We start from the raw sequence: 21,225 nt of genomic DNA, 5'->3' as shown, positions 1-21,225 counted from the left end.
TGCTGCATGAATGTTAATATGTTCTCCTTGTAAGACGTGTTTTCACTTGAGCACTTCTATTTCATGGGGTTTTCGGCTTCAATGGTACAAGTCGTGAATGGCCTCTATCTTAGATGTCCGCTCAACTCAAAGGGCTTATAGAATATTTGGGAGAAAGTTGAGACTTTGTTGATACTCCTACTATTTACTGATAAGCCCGCCCATGGAAATATTTTTCTGACTTCTGAAGTATGGTTCTCACTTCCTAGTAAGCTGTTGTAGGAATACTTGTGTAATGCAAGCCAACACTTTGCTCACGGCAACATACAAAATCCCTAACAAGCAGCATGCTTGACTGAACGAAAAGCAAGAGCCCAACCAGCAATCCAAAATAATCAGAATTTCTCAATGCAGAACTTTAGTTGGAAATTGTTGTCTCTCCTAATATTTTTCCTCTAATACCTTGAAAACAGCTCTTGATTTGGATTCGCATTTCAGGTCTGAAGACACATCAAATCTCTAATTTGAAAACATAAACAGCCAACAGGATGGACTCTAATCTTCGGTCAACACTACTCTGTGTGTGAGATCTCTTCAAATGCGGGGTACTGTATTACTGCTACGAATATGACCAACGAGCCCAATGCCCCGGATAAGCCTGCCTTGGGCCTGAGTTAAATGGTCCCTCGTGATTCAAAGCACAGTGTCGTAACCCCTAACTCCACTCCAGGCAATGCTGATCTTGACTCGAATGGATCCACATGAATGATGAATCAATTCAAGGGAAATATATGGTACCATGATCATATCATTTGCTGAGACAAAAAATTGGTAGTACAACATACAAAGCAAACCAAAAAAAAAAGTCTTTCTTTTCATTTCACACCCTCGGTCGGGTCCCCGTTGCCAGACGCTCCATCCATCATTACACTAACACTGCAGGGTACAGGCCGCAAGCAAGCAATACAACCGTTATCATCTCGCACAGCCACACCTAACACTTTTTTTTCAAGGCATTGTGAGATCTCTCCGTATAATAAACATACATAGAAAATGGGGAAACATAAGCCACCTAAACCTCCGAGCGGTCGAACAAACTTGGCTTCATGCATAGTGGCAACCGTTTTCTTGATTTTCGTTGTCATAGTCATCCTCATTGTTTACTTCACCGTTTTCAAACCCAAGGACGTGAACCTCACGGTCAACGCCATCCAGCTGCCCACCTTCTCCGTGGCAAACGGCACTGTAAACTTCACCTTCTCGCAATACGTCACCGTTCTCAACCCCAACAGGGCCGTCTTTACCCACTACGACAGCTCCCTCCAGCTCCTCTACGCCGGAAGTCAAGTGGGCTTCATGTTCATCCCCGCCGGAAAGATCGCCGCGGGCAAGAGCCAGTACATGGCCGCGACCTTTTCCGTTCAGTCCTTCCCGTTGTCTGTTAACCAGCCGCTCAATGTGGGGCCTACTGTTACTGATGGGCTTAGTGGGTTTCGAGTAGGGCCCACGATGGAGATCGAGTCCAGGTTAGAGATGGCGGGCCGGGTTCGGGTGCTGCATTTCTTTAGCCATCATATGGACGCTAGTGCTGAATGCAGGGTGGCCATTTCTGTAAGTGATGGATCTGTGTTAGGATTCCACTGTTAGTTAGTAGTCTAAGAAGTGGTCTGGGTGATTAAACTTTTTCTGAAAGAAGTGTAGAATGATGTGGATTTTTACTTATGGGCAATTGATGACCAATTTGAGCTTTGTTCCTTTTTTTTTTTTTTAAAATTTATTATTAGTATTAGCCTGATTAATCAAAAGTTGTACAAAGAACTTGTTTGATTAATATTATCTGGCAATTAAATGCAAAACTTGTTTGATTAGTATTATCTGACAAATTAGGTGCATCATGAAACATATATAGATTCTCTTGCCTAGAGGTTCTATATTTATAACAGGGTGATTAAAGGTTTTTGTATCTGTTCTAGAATGAGCCTTCTGCTCTCTTTATATTTATAACGGATTTGTAATAGAGATATTAAAGACTAAAGCATCACGGTAATTGTTTACATTTATGCGAATCGTGCGTTCTGAATTTTTAATCCAATGATCATTTATACGACTTTTTCAAAAGAGGGGACGGGGGACGGTTGCCGGCTTCGGCGCAAGTGACGGTGATTGCAGCGACAGCAGGGATTGGGATCGGAGTCGGAGGAGGACGGCCCACTTTTAACTTTCTAGGGATTGGGGAAAAGCTATTGTAAGTTGTTGTAGTTGGAGTGCTTAATTTCTTTGACTTGACTCCCGTCTTTTTCTGATTTCCTGGAGCCCGCCCGCAGGAGACTACGGGGTCTTGTTCAGGACTGTTGCAAACTGGTGATTAAAGGACTTATTAAAGTCTTAACTTTTGTTCAGGACAAAAGTTTTGTTTAGGACTAATTTGTCTGCAATCTGATGCAGAAAACGTGGAATGTGTTATTGACAAGGTAGACCCTTTACAACGACAAATATGGCTATGCCATTGTCGTCCAGAATCATGGAACGTATTTTAAACAATTGAGCAGAAAAGAAAGAGCTTTATCATATTCATGGCACAGAAAAGAGCCTTACTGTAAATCCTGAACTTGGAAGAAACCACAACACAAAGGGCACAGGAAGAACACTACCGTCTCTTTTGAATGTTCCCGTGCTTTGCTCCTTGGGACCTAAAAAATGAACAAGGCAGGCAGGCAGCTAAGAATTTAACAGAAATTCACTTTTCATACGTCAAATTTCATCTTTGTCCCACTACCGCTTAATAGCATCCTCAAGATTCAAGACGACATCACACTCGAGGACGTATGGTTAAGATCAGCACTGATTAGCCAAAGCAGCACCCGGGCTTTTCAGGTCGTCCATTTCCATTTTAAGTGGTAGCTGCCTGGCGTAATTGCCATGGTTGAAGCTGTACATTAGCATATTACACAAGCCAAAAGAGTCAAACCTGAACATGAGCCGAATTTTTCAACAAACCAAAAATCCAACCAGCCCAAAAAGTATCACAAATTCCATCAACGATCATTGAAGCCAACCTAAAATTTCAGGTATGAATGGATTTCTGGGTTTTCTGCAGAATGCTTGTACTAACAAACCTGATCAAACTGTGCATATGTGCTTACTACTGAGTGCTTCGAGTTTCAAATACTGCACGTCAGGCTGCATAAAAAGCTCAGAATAGTGAAAGTGAAGATCATGCTTGATCCATCTCACCACAATAATTCCACAACCCATAATCATTTTAGCATCGATCCTGGTATTACATTTATAATATAAATCAGGAATTATGTGACAATTCCTGTACAGCATAATTCTATAATAAATTGTCAATACCTGTACAACATAACAACCATCAGTACTTGTAAGTTTTCAATTCTAAGAGCAGATCAGACCTCCACCATTGGTGTATTCCGTGGGCTTCTTTGAATTCTTGTGAGGGAGATAAATTAACCGTTAATTTTGCAGAAGGAATAAGGTATAGGGGCTCTCCTGCCTCCTTGCCCATTGCGGTCATAACAAGACCCCCAAGCGAGTGCTGGGTTGCCAATTTCTCAATTAGTCCAACACCAATCTCGTCCATGTTTTTCCTGTGTTCAAAATACCCAATATACTCGGAGCATACGTGATCCGCTGGATTAACAAATAGGCATGGCATCCATTCTGACAATGCAACAAATGTATCTCCTGTTTGATTCTTCCGGTGGCTATTTTTCATAGCAAAAGCAAGTCCAGCGGTTACGACACTACTTGCAATTCGAAGCCCATGTTTGACTTTTTTGTCCTTTATTCTCTCAATTGGAGCTGAAACAAATGGTGGATTAAACAGAAAAGCTTCAAGTAAGACTCCTGTTTTTGCCATACTCTTTCCAACAAGCAATGCCAAGGCAGATCCCAGAGAGTGTCCAGCTAGCCAAATATTTGAACTTCCATATGTTGCAACAATGCTCCGAACAGCTTGAATGGCTATTTCAAATCGAGACGTCTGGTGAAGGTCATTCCGGACTAAGTGGACATTCAATTGGAGGTCCCGGGAGAATGCATCACCCTTGGTTAATGTACCTCGAAAAGCAATAACATAACGTGGGCTGTCATTAACTGAACTTTTATCATCAGGCATTGGGTGTTTCAATTCATAGATGGCACCAAAGGTAGATGAATCAGCCTCATCAACAAGCGGAGTGCATAATTGAAAATGGAAGAAATTCCACCATGGAGGAGCAAGTGCTTCACTTCCCTGCCGCTTTTCCTGGCGATCGCGTTCCAGAATGTAGACACCCTGTACCAAACAAGCTGCAACAGATCTTCGATAATCTGTACTCTTCCTGCTCAAAGAAGAGTTTGATTACAATTCTCTTAGCAGAAACTATAACATTAAAGTTTATGTCAGCAAGGATCCTAAGCTGAAACCAATATAAAGAAAAAAATTCTCTCTTTTTCGTCATGAAAAAGTTGCAAGTCTATGTCTAAGAAGCACTCTTGGTTTCACCAACCGTTCTTGAGTATTAAAAACAAAGATTTTGGAGAACAATAACAGGAGAAGATAAGTGGATAGAAGGGCACTTATCCTGCATCAGAGTTATCAAACAAGCATCCTATGCATAAAGGGCAACCAGTAAACAAAATCATCAACCATGATTGATTGTAGAAACTAAAACTGATGACTTTATTGCAATGACTTTACTAATACCATCTTAGATACCAAAATATGTTGCAAATGACTACCTCCATACCAACAGCATCGTAAGCAGTAACTCTAAGGGATTGCAAGTCTTGTTTATTTTCCATGTATTAGAACGGAACCTGCCTGGTAGTGATTGATCATTGTTGTCATCTACAGAGCTTACTTTCAAAATCCAATTTTTCTTGGATAGAATAGAAACTACTACAAAATTTGCAGTAAAGAAAAAAAATAGATATATCAGATGTGGCACTGCTATCATCTCTGAGTTAATATCATCAATGTATGGTTTAAGAATTTATCAAGCAAATGGGAATTTGGCACGCATCCCTACAATTTATGCATGCAAAATGTCAAATTCTTGTGAAAATATGTACTAGAAAGCGCGACAGACCAGAAGTCTTACCAGTCCATACTAGATAGGTGCAATGGCCCTGAAAGCTCAAAATTCTCCCTTTCTGATGCCATTACCATCTCTCTCCTTATTTGTTCTCCTGAATCTGCAACATTCAAGTGAACAATGAGCTACAATGCAGATCAAGTTCATGTACATCAACATGGATTAGTCGATTTCAACAACGTACCTCTATCCATGGAGTGTTGGCTAATAGAATATCAAACGATACCTGCAAAACACATAATAAACCTGTGAAAGCTCCGACAAACCCCCATGTACACTGCATAAAATACAAAGCAAAAAATGTCTCCTGAATTAATAATTGAGGTTATGCAAAAGCAGAGTCAGAAAGAGAAATTTAAATTGTTCTCCGTCTCTAAAAACTTTTTCTTTTTCACTTTCTCTTCCTACATGGAGCATCAGTGACCAGAAACTTCTGAACTATAAATTGGTTTTAAAAAAGGTCAGCCTCTTCGCATCACCTCCATGCCACTGAAGACCAAAAAAAATATTTCTTTTTAAGTCGTCGAAGAGCCCATGGAGATCTAATACTTCGATTTCCACACAGAAAAATCCAACGCATCATAACTACAATGTATGAGCCTTAGAAAATATTATTGATGTTAACAAACTTTGATATCTCTGAGTTTTATAATGTGGCTTATGCTGCTTCTAGATTCCTAAACGCCAAAGCTTTCAATCACTGTCCCAGATATTGCAACAATCATGCATGCCGAGCACTTAGAAAACACTTTTGCTCGTTCTGAATTCAACGAAAAAAGCAACTGGGAAAAAAAATACCCATAAGCGCGCACAAAAACAATGAAATTATGCAAATTCTTTTGACCAAATGATTGGTAACAAAATTAGTGAAAAAAAAAAGGGAAAAGAAGAAGTTGAGGGAGGCCGAGTTTGGCAGAATAAGGAAGCAAAGATCTCGGGCCGTATAAAAGATAGAAGAATTATGAAAGGCAATGTACCTGGAAGATCACGGAGAATTGAGATTTCAGAGGAGATGGATCGGAGGAGCTCAAAGCTTGCGGAGTTTGGTTTGATTTGAAGACTCTTCGAATATGCCTACCTTGCTCGCTTCCATGACTCATTTATGGTGGCGGTGGGTGGCAGTTGCTGTTAGCTTGTTCGACATTGATGATGGTGGGGTGTTGCCGTTAGCTGTTCGAAATTGATGATCCGGTTGCAGTGCTAATCATATAATTATTATTTAAAGTACTTTTTCCCTTCTTTTTTTTTGGGATAATTTCAGAAACCTCCCCTGAGGTTTCTGACATTTACACTTACCTCCCCTGTAGTTTGAACAATTACACTGACCTCCCCTGAGGTTACTAATCCTTTACAAATTCAGTCCAAATGATTAAAATATTATTTTAGAGAGTGAAATTAGAATTTTGTACCTGATTTGTCCTTTGTGCCACATGTCCAATGAATGGCAAAGTATTACAAATTAATTAACAATTAATAAATTTTAACGAGCGTAGTTTATAGGCAAATACGTATTGTCTATTTAAAGTACCAGATCTTTACATGTATTTTACTTTCAAACATTTACTTTATCACAAATATTTATTCTCAAATACAGATTTGTATTTACTCTCAAATATTTAATTTTTGTTAAACACAAAACCTACCAGTTTTTCTTCCGTAGAAATATTAATATAACACTTTTTCAATTTTAGTTATAAATATTTATGTATTTAACATAAATTAAATGATTCAGGATAAAATATCCATAAAGAGCCAATACTTTACTCATGTAATGGATGAAAGTCATAAAAAATTAATAGTTTATGAGGCCATTTATTTTTTAAAAAATATTTAATTTATATTAAATAGATAACCTACTGATTTTTTTTGCAAGAATTTTACTTTAACACTTTTTAATTTTTAATTACAAATGTTAATATATTTATCATAACTTAAATATTTGAAAATAAAATATCTGTAAAGAGCCGATACTTTAAATAGGATATGCGTATTTGCCTATAAACTACACTATTTAAAGTAAGGAGTATAATTTATTGATTTAAATTAAGGAGTGTAGTTTATTGATTTAAGTAAGGGGTGTAGTTTATAGGCAAATACACATAATTTATTTAAAGTACCGGCTCTTTATAGGTATTTTATTTTTAAATATTTAATTTACAATAAATATATCAATATTTGTAATTAAAAATTAAAAGGTGTTACAATAATATTCTTGTAAAAAGAAAATCGATAGGTTATCTATTTAATATAAATTAAAATTTTAAAAAAATGGCCTATAAAATATTAATTTTTTATGACTTTCATCCATTACATGAGTAAAGTATTAGCTCTTTATAAGTATTTTATTTTGAATCATTTAATTTATGTTAAATACATAAATATTTGTAACTGAAATTGAAAAAATGTTATATTAATATTTCTACGGAAGAAAAACTGGTAGGTTTTGTGTTTAACAAAAATTAAATATTTGAGAGTAAATACAAATCTGTATTTGAGAATAAATATTTGTAATAAAGTAAATGTTTGAAAGTAAAATACATGTAAAGAACTGGTACTTTAAATAGACAATACGTATTTGCCTATAAACTACGCTCGTTAAAATTTATTAATTGTTAATTAATTTGTAATACTTTGCCATTCATTGGACATGTGGCACAAAGGACAAATCAGGTACAAAATTCTAATTTCACTCTCTAAAATAATATTTTAATCATTTGAACTGAATTTGTAAAGGATTAGTAACCTCAGGGGAGGTCAGTGTAATTGTTCAAACTACAGGGGAGGTAAGTGTAAATGTCAGAAACCTCAGGGGAGGTTTCTGAAATTATCCCTTTTTTTTTTTTGGTCCCGGTAGATGACCAAGTAAATTTATTTTAAATAGGCGTTTGGTCGGTGAGTTCCAGGACGGGAAATGAGTTTCATTTCGATTTCAGGGAGCATTGCACCGACTCGTGACAAAAAAAAAAAAAATTTCCAGCAATTTAAAAAAGCGAAAAGAAGACCAATCAGAAAGTCAATGACATGCGGCGCGGACTCTTGATCAGTTCCAAAGGGCAGAAATCTTCGAAATGTCTGTCTGTTGCTCGTAGAAGCTTCAAAATGTCCGACCAAATTCGTTATGGTACGTACACTTGCATCATTTTCAACTAGGAGCAACTCCATCCATCAATCTGTTAATGCAAGCCAAGCAGGACGATGCGAGTGACCCGAAAATGGTCATCCTGATCATTGCGGAACTGACAGCATGAACTATTCTTCAAGTTACATCCATTGTTTGTTACAGCACACGAGGTACAGTAGACAAAATGTCACAAAGAAAGGAAACTACTCGGCGGATCATCTCATCTGATCACCTTTTTATTGAACATTTGTTTATAAAAGATGATATAAGTTCATCATATATTCAGCAGCAGTGAGCCATGTTAGAATTACATGCATATGACATCCCTGGTATCATTATTATTGTTAAACTGCAATCCTATCTCATCTGCCTACCCAACCTACAAAGGACTCAAAAAGAAAGAAAACAAAACAAAAAAAGGGACAGCTCTACAAACTCCTACCGACCGGCACGCATTTGGACTCTGTAGCAAACAGCTCTTCAAATGGGTGGTGACTCTAGGATGTAATGTCAGAATCCAATCAATCGGTAGAATCAGGTGATCCGTAGCCATAAGGATTCTTGCTAGCCCAGTTCCACTGGTCTCGGCACATCTCCTCTATGCCATATTTTGCCCTGCAAAAATCAATTATGTTCAAAATGCCTGAAACGCATGCCATACATTCAAAATGACATCACCCCTCAGTATCCTCTCCTCTTCTTGAGGCTTTCTTTCAGTACGCAATCAAGGATAGCACACAATTATGAAATGAGCTTCTTTTTTCCAATATAAATCACATGTATACTTACTTCCAGTTCAGTTCATGTTCTGCCTTATCTGTGGATCCATATACAATCTCTGCATCACCAGCCCGGCGACCAGCTTTCACCAGTGGAATTTTCTATAGAAACAGAAGATAAAATTAAATAGAGTCAAAATTTGAGAAACCATCCATGAGAGTTTCCTTTATCTTCACCAAAAAAAAAAAACTGCATTAATACGTGGTTGTCTTCGATTGTACATCCATTTAAAAAAAACGGGGGATGAAGCAATCACAAAAAAAAAAAAAAAAATCATCAGTTTACGACGGAAGACAGCAGCAAAATAGTCGTGTCCCCTGACTAAAAAATCTAGCTTAGCTGAACGTCAGTTTTTGGGTGTTTGGGGAGAGGTTAGCTTTTTTTTCAAGTCCAGACAACTGAAGCAAAGGACAAATGTGATAAATTGTACACAATAGGATTTAATACCTTTCTTGATGCCTTCTCAAATGCTTCTACCATTTCCAAGACAGAAGTTCCTTTCCCAGTTCCTAAGTTGTACACTTCGCACCCTGAAGTTGGGCAATCATAAGAGTTATAAGAAGCTAATATAATGATTCCGCAAACATTCCTCCCTATGAAACAAAATGCAAGCCACCCATCCAGAATATCCCTTTCCTCATTGAAGAACATACACATTGATCTCCAACAGGCTTGGTCAAAAGCTGTGACTTAGATACGATTTAAAAATTACAGCGACCTTTTCAAATGAACCAATTGGCATAAAATTGGAACAGGAGCAGTGAATCACCTACATACCTATAGAAGGATCAGACAGCTTATTAACTGCTGCTATATGACCATCTGCTAAGTCCACAACATGGATGTAGTCACGCACCTGAAAAGTAATTATGTAGAAAGCATCAATATACGAAACAAAATAAAAGCAGGTATCACTTCTCATGATGTTCCTCAGTTCCAGAGGGAATAATACAGATTACAGAGTACATCCACAAAAGAATGGCCAGCAAAATTTGAAACTGTTTTGCAGAAAACTCAAAATGACAGGAAGCTCAAAAGTTGGTATACTAGAATCTGTTCAGAAATAACCAGATAAAGAGAAAAAAAGTGTAGCGACTTTGTTCTCTTTGTCAAATGATGAGAGGCCAAGGCAAATAGATACCATACTGGCAGATAACAGAATTACATATTTGAAACAGCTCTTGGACATGGAAAACTACATATATGCCGCGTGCATGCATACTATTCCAAGAAAATGGAACTTTAGTACTAATGATGCGTACGTACCCCAGTACCATCCTTCGTTGAGTAATCAGTTCCAAAAACTGTCAGAGCAGGTCTCCTACCAACAGCTACTTGTTGCACAAAAGGCATGAGATTGTTTGGAATTCCACGTGGATCTTCACCAATATAACCACTAGGATGTGCACCAACCGGATTGAAGTACCGCAGCAATATGATTTTCCATTCAGAGTCTGAACCATACACATCACGACAGATTTCTTCAATAAAAAGCTGCAGAGATCAACTTTATCAACATGGTTTCCAAGGCGAGGGGGGTTGGGGAAGAAAAGCTTCCCTGCTACCACAGAATGGAGCAGAGGGAAGAAGTACATGCACATGACATGATTTCCCCACTTGACATGAGAAAAAGCTGCACATCTCTTAATCCAGATATGTGCATCATTTGGTTTCCAACATGCAAGTAAAAGCTTATGCATGAACCCAGAATAGATAATACCTTGGTTCGTCCATATGGATTTACAGCACATAAGGGAAATTCCTCAGTGCAAGGGACCTCCTTTGGCCAACCATAAACAGTAGCCGATGATGAAAACACAAGCTGAAATATTTACGGAAGAAAAAAATCAGATGAGGTGGAGTGGTTTGAACCATCAGCTAATGTAATAATAGAATGCCAGAAATAGTAGTATCAAGACTCTTCGAGTATAATTTATCCTCCATCATATAAGTTCTGGAATAATGCAGTATTTTACTTCACACTCCTCATGTCAAACTAGTAAAGAGATGAACCTTTTTACATCCATGAGCAGCCATGACTTCTAGTAGGGTAATTGTACCGACAAGATTGTTGTTATAGTACATCAACGGTTTTTGCACACTTTCACCTACTGCTTTCAGTCCAGCAAAATGGATTACTGCATCAAACCTGGATTAAAATTTGAAATATCAGACACAATACACACTCAGCTGCATGGTTTAACCTTCACAAACCAAATTTATGAACTTTAAAATGCAAAGAACATGCTCAAAGCAACTTACTTTAGGTTTCAATGGGAAGAAAGGGGAGAAAAATAGTACTGGATTAATTGTGAATATAAAAGGCGAGAATTTGGTGGAACTTACTTTTCAGAAACAAAAAGATTTTCAAGTGCAACCTTGTCACGAAGATCCATCTGCAGTCAAAATAAAGATACAGCATTTAGTGTCATCCAAATGAACAGATGAAGTAACAACCAGCAATAACGTGTTAAACAGAACCATCCTCTTGAAACCTGAGGGAATTATCAGATTTGAACAGAATTTATTTGCACGAATGGAACAGCTTTTAACACAATATAACAAAGAGAACTACACTGATATAGCACCTTAACTTCACCAGTATCCTGAACACCTAAACCAACTTGAAATTCTACCCACCCTTTCTCCATTTTTCTAACCTAACGACCTAAAGCAGCAATTACCTCAGCATGTTAGCGCGTTGCAACGTTAAACATGCTCATTCTAACCTCATAATATTCCTGTTTTTCATATCCACTAAATTCCCCACAAAAATAAAAACTTTATGCCAGAAAGCAGAAGTCCAAAAGCTTGAAAATCATAACTGCCCGCTAGCATCCTCGAGTGGCAAATTTCGACAAAGCCCAAAACTTTATGAAAATTCAGAACCCAGTACAATTGGACGACAATCAAGAGTACTAATCTTAGTCTTAGAAATATAAACCAAAAAAAATAAGATAAGGAGCCAACCTTATGAAAGGTGAGGTTGGAGGCATGTTCACCGGCGAGTTCTCGGACCCTCTTGAGGGCAACATCGGAAGAATTGTCCAAATTATCAACCACAACAGTCTTGTACCCTCCCAACAGCAATTGAAGAACTGTGTGGCTTCCTATATACCCTGCCCCTCCCGTCACCAATATATTCATCTTCTCCGGCATCGTTTTTCCGCTCAATCTTTTGCCCGAGCCTAACCAGTATACAAAACTATCTGTACTCCTTTCTCTGCCAGTCTAGCAGAAAAAAAAGAGACTTCAGAATATTTATAGGAACAATGGGAAGAAGGAATGTCCCAGGAATCAATATGGACGGCCCCGCATTTATGCACAGCACGCAAATATAAGGTAGTATAATTGTGAGGACCAGGGAAAAAAAATTAGTAGCAGGCTAGTAGTCGTAGTATATACGTCTGTCGTAGGTAAGTTGAGCTTGGCAGGTGAAAAGGTTTTACTACTGCTTGAAAAGATTTGGGCTTTTGTTGTGGGACGGCTGAAAAGTTTTTGGTGAAGCGAATAAGAAGGCTAAATTCAAGAATCTGGTGACACATAGAATTATGATTTAATTCTTTTATATTTATAGCACCGGGGAAAAGGGCTAAAAAACAAGGAGCTGGAGCGCAGGGAAGGAAGGGGAGAGCTGGGGTTCACGAGCCACGTGGGGAGACGTTTATTCGTCCATTTAAGGAGGTCCCGACGCATACCGGATCAGAAAATGTCGGTTTTAGGTGGAACGGGCTGTGGGGCAGGTTGGGCGGCCGGATGGACGGGAGAAGTTGGCATGGATGACTAGAAAGTAGAAACAGAGGGTATTTGACTCTATGATCGACTTAATAAGACCTACATACAAGTTTAAATTTGACTCTATGATCGAACAATTAAATTTGCACACAACTTCAATGGTACGGTCAGTTTTCTTTTGATTGTAAAGTTTTGGGGCGACAAGTTTGAAGCAATTTATGAAACAATAATAGCAGTATCAATGAAGACTTAATGATGGCTTCATTCTATTTTAACAGTAGTGGGATTTTGCCATTGCACGAAACTTGTAAAGTGGTAGAGATTTATTTTCTCTACTTTCCTTGCTTGCTACATGCCACAAGAGTTTGTAGATGCGGAAAGTTTTGATACCCGAATCAGAGCAAGCACAGAACAAGGAATAAAGGAGGGATTGGATAAATTTATATGAGAGAGAAGGAGGAAAGGGGGGGAGACGGCTGGGGAAGGTGCCTTTAGGATAAAGGCACGGTTATCGAGTCCACATATGCTTTCTTTTCTTTTTTTGAGAACCACCCACTTTTCCGCCTTTAAGAGTTCAGTCTATTAAATTTTTCATATTCCTCCTTCCGCATGATGGCGCCAATAAATCACCATTTTGCTAAACCAGTTGCCAAAGGAGTCGCGCCAAGACGAGAGGACCGCTGCTACAAAAGTGGAGTATCATATTAGCCCACCTTTGCTTGTATTTACAAACTTGATGGATGGAAAAAGGCGAACCCAATTGTCACTTGCCTGGTTAAAGGATCACAAATGTTGATGAACTGAAAATGGTGAACCCAATTGTCAAATACCCTTATTTTGAAATGATTGACGGTGTACTTGCAATTTCACAAGAGTCATAGGCTCAAAATGGCTAACCTCAATTTGTTTTCAACAACCGAAATTACTGGAAATCACACAACAAAGTTAGATTAACACTCACGGGTAATCGAAATCCTGGTGCAAAGCACAATCTAAAGTGGAACCCACAAACCAACACCATCCAACCAATTAATAACTGAAAGTGCGGCCGAAAACCTTAAACCCAGAATAACTACCTCATAATCTTTCGATATTAGTCAAAATATTTTTTAGCTAGTGGACCAGAGCTCCAGCATGATCCAGCAAGTCTACAGGCACAGCACACATCTATTGTAGAGCTAAGGCTAGCATTTCATATGGGCCAAAAAGCATCATTGTGAAAATAAAACTTGGGATTGAATCATTTGGGAATTTTTTCTGAAAAGAGTATTAGTATTATCTTGGAGGAAAAAAACTCTAATTATTGTAAGCTGCTGCTAGTCTTTAAAAAAAAAAAAATTCAGAAATGCCAATTTCCATTTCACCCGCCTACAATTCTAGTGTTTAGTGTCAATTATTCTATTCTTGTACAGTGTAGAATCCTTGTGCTTTCCAATTATTGCGGCCCAAAACATGCCCCACGCTAGTTTTACAAACCGACTCGTCCAAGAATCAGGACCCACAATCACCGAATGAGCCTGAACTACCTAGTTAGCTAGCTGGAGCAACTAACAACTCAATTTGTCAGGCATATATCCTGCTCATCTTATCATTACCCATTTGACACCTATAACTCTAACGTGGCAAGCATCAGACAAGTTGCTCAAAAAGCAGAATGAAGTACCACCAAAAAGTTGAAGGATTCCTTCAGGAAAATACAGTCCCACCTGTTTTGACCTTCACACCCTGCGACTTACAGAATACCTTTGATAAGAGTAATAAACGCCCGCATGGAAGAAATCATCACTTGAATAAACAAGTTTGACTGAAAGAGAAGCCCAAAACCACTCAATCTAGTCATCCAACCTAAATCTTGACACCATTTGGAAATAGTTCGGAAAACAAAAAGGTAGATGTAGGAGAAGAGGGTAGGATCAAGATTCTATTCCTTGTCCACAGGAACCGGAAAGAATGCTATTTCAATTTATAGAGGATACAACTGCTTTCTGCATTGGGCAATGAAGCCCGCAGCCTTTAGCGAGTGTAAACAATTGGTTTGAGATGCCATCACTTGCATTCCACATGATCATGCTCTACTTGGTGCCATGGCAGAATGTTTGTAATGCATCAGCCATCCTAAACAGGAATGCACCTGCTACCAAATTCCATCTAAAGCAGTCTATTGCATGCCAAGTATGGGGAAGTGGATGTGCAACCATATAATAATCAGAGTACCTGGCTAGAAAATGTCGGCCGTTATCTGTCTAGAACCTGTTCTGCAGATGTGGGTTCAGTACTAAGAAGTCTTTCGGCCTCATCGTTTGCCTCTGCCTGGAGTCTCCATTTCTGCAAGCATAGATAATTTAGACTCTCATACGAAACAAATTAGTATCTCATATTGCTGTTTTGATCTCACTCTATGTAACTGAAACTGCAGAGATATACAGCATCAGGAGTCCCTACTTAAATTGCCCATTTTAGTTGTACCGAATAGTTTTGATACAGTGTATGTCTAAAATATCATGTATACAGCATCCTGATTATATGCTTCATAGTAATAAAACATGCCTCTTCAAGATTTTCAATCTCCATTATTTGCTGTATCTGTCCAGTAATATTTTCCTGCAAAGAGAAAATAACACTCAATAAGCCTCACACAACAACAGGAAGTTCATACAAGTAATACTACACTACGACTGAAATTAATGATTCAAGAACAAAGAGAAATGAAGCTTGCATGCGTTTGGACTTAAAAAAGTGGTGGAGAAACTTCTTTCAAGTGTGCATACCGCATTGGTTGCTGCTTCCGCAGCAAGAACATCAGAATCCATCTCTACCTCAATCTCTATCATTGATGAGATCTGTAAATGTACAACACCATTACATAATGTCATATGATACTTAGAGGCTATCTCACTCTGCAGCAAAGAGGCCACTATTTTATATCATGCTATGAGATTTTTTGTAGAAGTAACCTACTCTAGCATAGCTCTCAATCAATTCAATCCTTTTCTTAAGGGAACCCTCCAGTCCTTCACGAACCCTTTTGACTCTACTTCTTCGTGCTCTGGAGACGAAGACAAAATTTCATTAACACTTGAAAAAAAGAAACAAGGAGGCCTTCTACCGTAGTAGCTCAAATATAATCTGGTTTCAGCTGATGTTAATGATTTACCGATAGGAAGGTTCCCCAACAGCAAAAATTTTGTTCTCCAATTGGCACATGCGAGCCAACATCCAAACCTATAAATAGACCGTCCCAAAACAAAGAAACAAATCAGAAAAGTAGCAGATAGAAAAAAATCAATGTCTAGCTCATCAGCACAGTCACACGCTTGTAATATACATAGAAGGAAATCTGATGAAAATAAGTTGGATCATCCAATTTTGTGGAAGCATATTAATGACATTCTTATGTCTAATCCACTTTTTCTGCTTAACTTTTCTTGTTAAAAAGTTTTTGACAGCTGCACAGTGCTCTGGTCAGGGTCCTCTCACAATGATCAGAAAGTAAAAGTTTTTTCCAAATTTCAAGTCAGAATTGTAAAATCACAGTAGTTAATCTATAAAGCCAGTATTATCTTCATCAAAGGAAAGGGCAATGGGAATGAACTTGAATTGCCTTATGCATACAAACAAGTAAAAAGGCCCTCACATGACTGCAGAATATTAAGTGCAAATACCTCGTTTTCAGCAGCTTGCTTCAACTCCTTGATTCGAGATTGCAGTAAATCATACTGAGATAGCAGTTGCTGCTTGATAGCAATTGTGTCCACTAATCTTTGAGGAAGCTGGCCAAACAAGAAATGTTAAACATCCAATAACAAGTATCATTAATTTTCTTACAGATAATTAATCAGATTTAGATTACGACTTCTCAGGATAGTTCAAATAGGTTGGACCAAAAAGGAGAAAAGATTAAGAAGAAGAAGAAGCAAAATAGAAAAAAATTACTACAATGTCCTTGAACTTACTCGTGAAAGGAATGATTATAGGGAATGAGAAAGTCTTTTGAGAGAGAGAGACATTGAAGCAAAGATTAAAAGAAACTAGTGGTATTATCATAGATACGAACCTACAAATTTTCACAATGACATAAATACTTCTGATATGATGCGACCAGGGATTGAACCATGGTTTCTAGAATCAAGAGTGTATCACTCTACCACTAGGCCAATTGGTTGATGGCAAGACATTAATATATTCAAGTGTTTTCGTGTAGCATATTAGAAATAGCCATGTCATAAGTTCATCTGTCAATACATGGCAAGTAATGGACATTAGATGCAATCACGCACTCAGTAATGTACTTGCCTTGCTTAACTGAGGAAAAACCAGGCTATTCACAGTGGCTCCAAGGGCAAGCGAGGAAGCTGCAGCAACCAAAATTAACTGAGGCAAGTTGGAGTCTATGATCCCAGAGGCAGCATCTCCAGAGGCAACCACAGCAAGAAGAGGAAAGAGAACAGAGGGATTCATTAAGGTTGTTCCCTTATCTTTTGCAGGTGCCCTTAATAATGGTGATTCTCGACCATTGGTGTGGTTTGTCAGGCACATAGGTTCTCCAGGGAAGAAATTGGGGGCTTTTGGACTTAACTTCAATGGACCAATCTCCCTGTAGACAGTTGTTGGAGCAGCTGCAGCAATGGTCACTCTTTCTCCTTCTTGTGCAGGGAGATCAACAGTTTCAGTAGCAAACCTGTGTGTCCGTGCCATGCCAGAGGGTGTCTCCATCTGTAAAGAGAATAAAATGACAAGGAGTGCTACTCAGTCCCAGGCCAAAATATTCTGTTAGGTAAGCAATAACATTATGTTGTCCGGGAGTTGTTGATGAGACGACAGAAATAATACTTCACTTGTCTTCTGAGGTAAATTGTGCTAATGATCCAAAACATTTATGTCAATGGAAATTCATTAGGATTCAAATATTTGTGTGTAAATAGTTTTTGCAGTAAAAGAAAAAACTACAAATTCATGCTACAATTTAAATGTAATTAAGTTCAAAAGAAATGCACCACAACGGAATGAACAGCAGCTGGAATGTTCTGCTTTGCGATTTGCAAAAATCTTAGCCCCCTCTTCCATGCTGGAACATCCACGCTGCGTTCGGCAGTAGGAGATCCTTAGAAAAAGTAAATATGCCAAGATCAACATCAAACACAATTACTCAACATTCCAAGAAATAAGAAAAGGTGAGTTAAATGAAGGATGTCAGATATGTCGAACACATACTTGCATACATGCAATTGTAATAATTGCAAAGTCAGCATCTAAAGGTCCCCAATGACAAAGAACGCAACATTGTAAGAAAACCATTGAGTGATTGACATCAAGTCTCTTTTCTAGGTATCAAGAAAGTAAATATGTACCAAAATGTCTGTTTGACAGACAGAAAAAAGCTCATTAAAAACAAAAAAGAAAACATCATAACCAACCTAATTTCTTCAGAGTCTATACTGCAAATAGTGCCTGAAACAAGCTCGTATTGGTAGCGGCACTTTGAACAGGAAGCAATCTGCACAGTTGAAAATAAAAAAGGGATTTTTGAACTCTTGGAAAAAATTGAAATCTATCACCCTTTATGTTGTGTCTCAAACTCAAGGTAAAATTTTCTTTTCTTCCTAAGAATGCAATGTAGTAAAAGCAAAAACCAAAAAGAAAAGGGATATTTGGTCTCCTTTTTTTTCTCACGCAAATTTCTACCAACTAATCTGTAGTTGATTAACCAACACACTACTGTTTTATAAAATGTGCTAGTATCGATCTCCACCAGATTCACTACATACTGCCAGCATCCAAGTTCTTTTCACCAATGAAGACAAATGGGAGAAAGATAGAATATCTGATCCAGTTCTAATGGGGGTACCTGAATACCATGTTGTGGTTGAGCGACAGCAACAGCGACCATACAAATTGGACATCTGACAACTTTACCAAAAGGGACCTAGAAGCATACGTGCTGTTTGTTAGCTCAAAAAAGTATTCGAATCTGAGATGCCAGAATCACTGCTTCAAGTACAACTGATAATTAGCTGACTAATTATGTTGAGTTACATTTTAAATTCCATGATTCCCAAGACTCCCCCATTCCAAGAGACAGATCATTTGGTGACATAAAAATAAAGACTATCCAGATTTGATTGACGTGGTAGTAGACCAATACATAAGGATGCATTGAAGAAAGATCAGCAATGACATTTTGGCACAAGGAGTAACAGGATCCATATATATATACCTCCTCACTGGGCGATACTCCAACACGGCAAACACTGGTAATGATTCTGAGGGCATCTGAGACCCTAAGCGAGGATGCAAGACCTTGAATGAGTGAAGTGTAAGTATTTACATCTGGCCTCGGCCACTTCCATTTTTCAACAGAAGGACTTTTCTCACCAATATCTGCACCTCAAATCAAAGTTTTGGGAATGCCCCTTCGTAATGTTAAAAACGATACTATATAAACAATCTAAAACAGAGTCTCAAGGAATACATAAGATTGAGAAGAATCCTGAACTGAAATTGGTCGTCACAGAATGCTAACAAGTGATTAACCAGTGCAACTGTAAGCCTTGGCTCGTAAAGGAAAAGATAGATACTTTTCTTCTGAAGCCCAAGAAAGTAGGAAACACAGAGAGAGAGAGAGAGAGAGAGAGAGAGACCTGAAGTATCAAAGCTGGAGCGCATGGCAGAGAAAACAGCAAGAGCCAAGTTAGCATTGCCACGATCAATGGCCGCAGAGATAATCAAACAACAATCTGAACTAGTCACAACCCCGCTGCTTCTATTAGTTCTCTCAGCAATTCTATTCAACACTTGGGCTGCGTCCTCAGCTGCAGAGACCCAGTTAAGGAGTTCCTCATCCAACAATTCAGAGAGCAGTACCTTCCCATTTGCAGGAAGGGCTGACTCATTGGCGGACCCTTTAGTTGTAAATGTAGAAAAGGCTTGTTTTTTAGCAATACTACTAGTAGTAGCAGTTGTTGTTGTTGTTGTTGTGGTATTGTGGAAGAAGATGTAGAAGAGAGTGGTGGGGCAGGTGCTTGTTGAAGAGTAGTAGCAGGGGAATTTGTGGGAAGAAGGGAGAGGGAGGCAGGAACATAACAAGTTTAAGCTCATAATTTTACACCAGGTCACAAATTACAATGTTATGGGGATTTTGGAAGGTGGTTGAAGCTAGAAAAGTGGTTGCTTTTCTTGCTGGGACGGTGTTGAAAAATTGGGTGTGGGTGGGCTCTGAAATGGAGTTTGATGCTGATGCTGTTTCTCCACCATTTCTGTGGGTGTATGGTGGCGAAGGGGGTAGGTGTTTTGTGGTAGAAGATGAGGAATGAGAGGTGGTCAGTACATGTACAGATAGATGAACTGAATAGACGGGCGGGGACGCGATAGGACAGTCTCAGCGGTTTGTCAATCAACTCACACAACAATCATAAAGAGTTAAAATAAAAATGGAGGTGCGGGGAATCGAACCCCGTGCCTCTCGCATGCGAAGCGAGCGCTCTACCATATGAGCTACACCCCCACCCGCTTCTTTACTTTTCAATAGTCTTTTAGACAAAGCGATGCAGTACAACAATTTCCCGCTCCGCATCCTCCAGTTTCATTTTGCGTATCATTTTCTAATGGGATAATTTCACAAACCTCCCCTGAGGTTTCTGACACTTGCACTGAGACCCCTCCAGGTTCTAAAAATTTCACCTAGCTCCCTTAGCAGAGTATTGTGGTCCATTGCTGACATGCAGAGCGCTGAAATGACCTATTTATCCTCAGAGGATGGTTTAGATGACTGACATTAACTACATTGACAAATGCATCTGGAGGTTGGTAATTACATTTAACTAGAATAATCGAAATTTAATGTCTAATGAAAGTGATTAAAAAACCATTACTCCTAGGCAAAACATACTACAATACTTGCCAGTTTCCATAAAGAGTTGATATGTTATGGACAATTTATTTTTTTTTTAACTTTCACATATTTAATTTATATTAAATACAAAACATAATAGTTTTTCTTTGGGCGCTATTTAACCAATTTTTTTCATAAAGAGCTGGTATGTTTCCCATAAAGAGTTGGTACAAAACATACTATACATGCTAGTTTCCCATAAAGAGCTCGTATGTTATGGACAATTTCTTTTTTTTTTTTAAACTTTCACATATTTAATTTATATTAAATACAAAACATACTAGTTTTCCTTTGAGCGGTATTTAAATTTTTTTTCATAAAGAGTTGGTATGTTTCCCATAAAGAAGTGATACAAAACATACTATAAAACTTGTCAATTTCCCATAATGAACTGGCATATTATGGGCAATTTCTTTTCTTTTTTTTAACTTCCACATATTTAATTTATGTTAAATACAAAACATACTAGTTTTTCTTTGGCGCTATTTAACCAATTTTTTCTATAAAGAGCTGGTATGTTTCTCATAAAGAGTTGGTACAAAGCATACTGCAAAACCTGTCAGTTTTCCATAAAGAGCCGGTATGTTATGGGTAATTTCTTTTTTTTTTTCAACTTTCACATA

At 38.2% G+C, this 21,225-nt stretch overlaps 4 protein-coding genes and 1 non-coding gene across 9 annotated transcripts; 1 reads left to right on the top strand and 4 right to left on the bottom strand.

Moving 5' to 3' along the window:
* The first annotated feature begins 819 nt into the window (after positions 1 to 819).
* Positions 820 to 3,435, top strand: LOC113706736 (uncharacterized). 3 transcript variants are annotated; one of them, XM_027228691.2, is made up of 3 exons: positions 820 to 1,590; positions 2,099 to 2,224; positions 2,304 to 3,435. In XM_027228691.2, exons 1-2 carry the CDS (start codon positions 1,033 to 1,035, stop codon positions 2,195 to 2,197), a joined length of 657 nt encoding a protein of 218 aa, XP_027084492.1. In that variant the 5' UTR covers positions 820 to 1,032; the 3' UTR covers positions 2,198 to 2,224; positions 2,304 to 3,435. The 3 variants fall into 3 exon arrangements, with proteins under 3 accessions (XP_027084492.1, XP_027084490.1, XP_027084493.1); XM_027228689.2 differs by having other exon boundaries at positions 2,099 to 3,435; XM_027228692.2 differs by lacking the exons at positions 2,099 to 2,224; positions 2,304 to 3,435 and having other exon boundaries at positions 820 to 1,733.
* Positions 3,179 to 6,265, bottom strand: LOC113706734 (GDSL esterase/lipase At4g10955-like). Of its 2 annotated transcripts, none has more exons than XM_027228687.2 (4): positions 6,056 to 6,265; positions 5,263 to 5,355; positions 5,085 to 5,178; positions 3,179 to 4,322 (listed from the first exon to the last, which is right to left on the bottom strand). In XM_027228687.2, exons 2-4 carry the CDS (start codon positions 5,270 to 5,272, stop codon positions 3,353 to 3,355), a joined length of 1,074 nt encoding a protein of 357 aa, XP_027084488.1. In that variant the 5' UTR covers positions 5,273 to 5,355; positions 6,056 to 6,265; the 3' UTR covers positions 3,179 to 3,352. The 2 variants fall into 2 exon arrangements, with proteins under 2 accessions (XP_027084488.1, XP_027084487.1); XM_027228686.2 differs by having other exon boundaries at positions 5,263 to 5,304.
* A 2,121-nt stretch (positions 6,266 to 8,386) lies between these two features.
* LOC113706735 (UDP-glucose 4-epimerase GEPI48-like) lies at positions 8,387 to 12,737 on the bottom strand. Its single transcript, XM_027228688.2, has 9 exons — positions 11,950 to 12,737; positions 11,326 to 11,375; positions 10,993 to 11,128; positions 10,700 to 10,801; positions 10,246 to 10,473; positions 9,757 to 9,835; positions 9,427 to 9,509; positions 8,989 to 9,080; positions 8,387 to 8,814 (listed from the first exon to the last, which is right to left on the bottom strand). Exons 1-9 carry the CDS (start codon positions 12,136 to 12,138, stop codon positions 8,721 to 8,723), a joined length of 1,053 nt encoding a protein of 350 aa, XP_027084489.1. The 5' UTR covers positions 12,139 to 12,737; the 3' UTR covers positions 8,387 to 8,720.
* A 1,747-nt stretch (positions 12,738 to 14,484) lies between these two features.
* On the bottom strand, positions 14,485 to 20,094 carry LOC113706732 (uncharacterized). 2 transcript variants are annotated; one of them, XM_027228685.2, is made up of 13 exons: positions 19,353 to 20,094; positions 18,929 to 19,092; positions 18,560 to 18,637; positions 18,129 to 18,208; positions 17,709 to 17,793; positions 17,008 to 17,427; positions 16,377 to 16,484; positions 15,869 to 15,936; positions 15,673 to 15,760; positions 15,483 to 15,554; positions 15,262 to 15,315; positions 14,929 to 15,039; positions 14,485 to 14,845 (listed from the first exon to the last, which is right to left on the bottom strand). In XM_027228685.2, the coding sequence occupies exons 1-12, from the start codon at positions 19,807 to 19,809 to the stop codon at positions 14,950 to 14,952; spliced, it is 1,764 nt and encodes a 587-aa protein (XP_027084486.1). In that variant the 5' UTR covers positions 19,810 to 20,094; the 3' UTR covers positions 14,485 to 14,845; positions 14,929 to 14,949. The 2 variants fall into 2 exon arrangements, with proteins under 2 accessions (XP_027084486.1, XP_071918636.1); XM_072062535.1 differs by having other exon boundaries at positions 14,485 to 15,039.
* Positions 20,095 to 20,142: 48 nt separating this feature from the next.
* Positions 20,143 to 20,215, bottom strand: TRNAA-CGC (transfer RNA alanine (anticodon CGC)). Its single transcript has one exon. It is a non-coding gene; the product is annotated as a tRNA-Ala (tRNA).
* Between the last annotated feature and the right edge of the window lie 1,010 nt (positions 20,216 to 21,225).

The sequence above is a fragment of the Coffea arabica genome, chromosome 8c, assembly GCF_036785885.1.
Source record: "Coffea arabica cultivar ET-39 chromosome 8c, Coffea Arabica ET-39 HiFi, whole genome shotgun sequence".
NCBI classification, from domain to species: Eukaryota; Viridiplantae; Streptophyta; class Magnoliopsida; order Gentianales; family Rubiaceae; genus Coffea; species Coffea arabica.
Note: the sequence above shows the minus strand (reverse complement) of the source record. Positions and strands in the feature narration are given on the sequence as shown.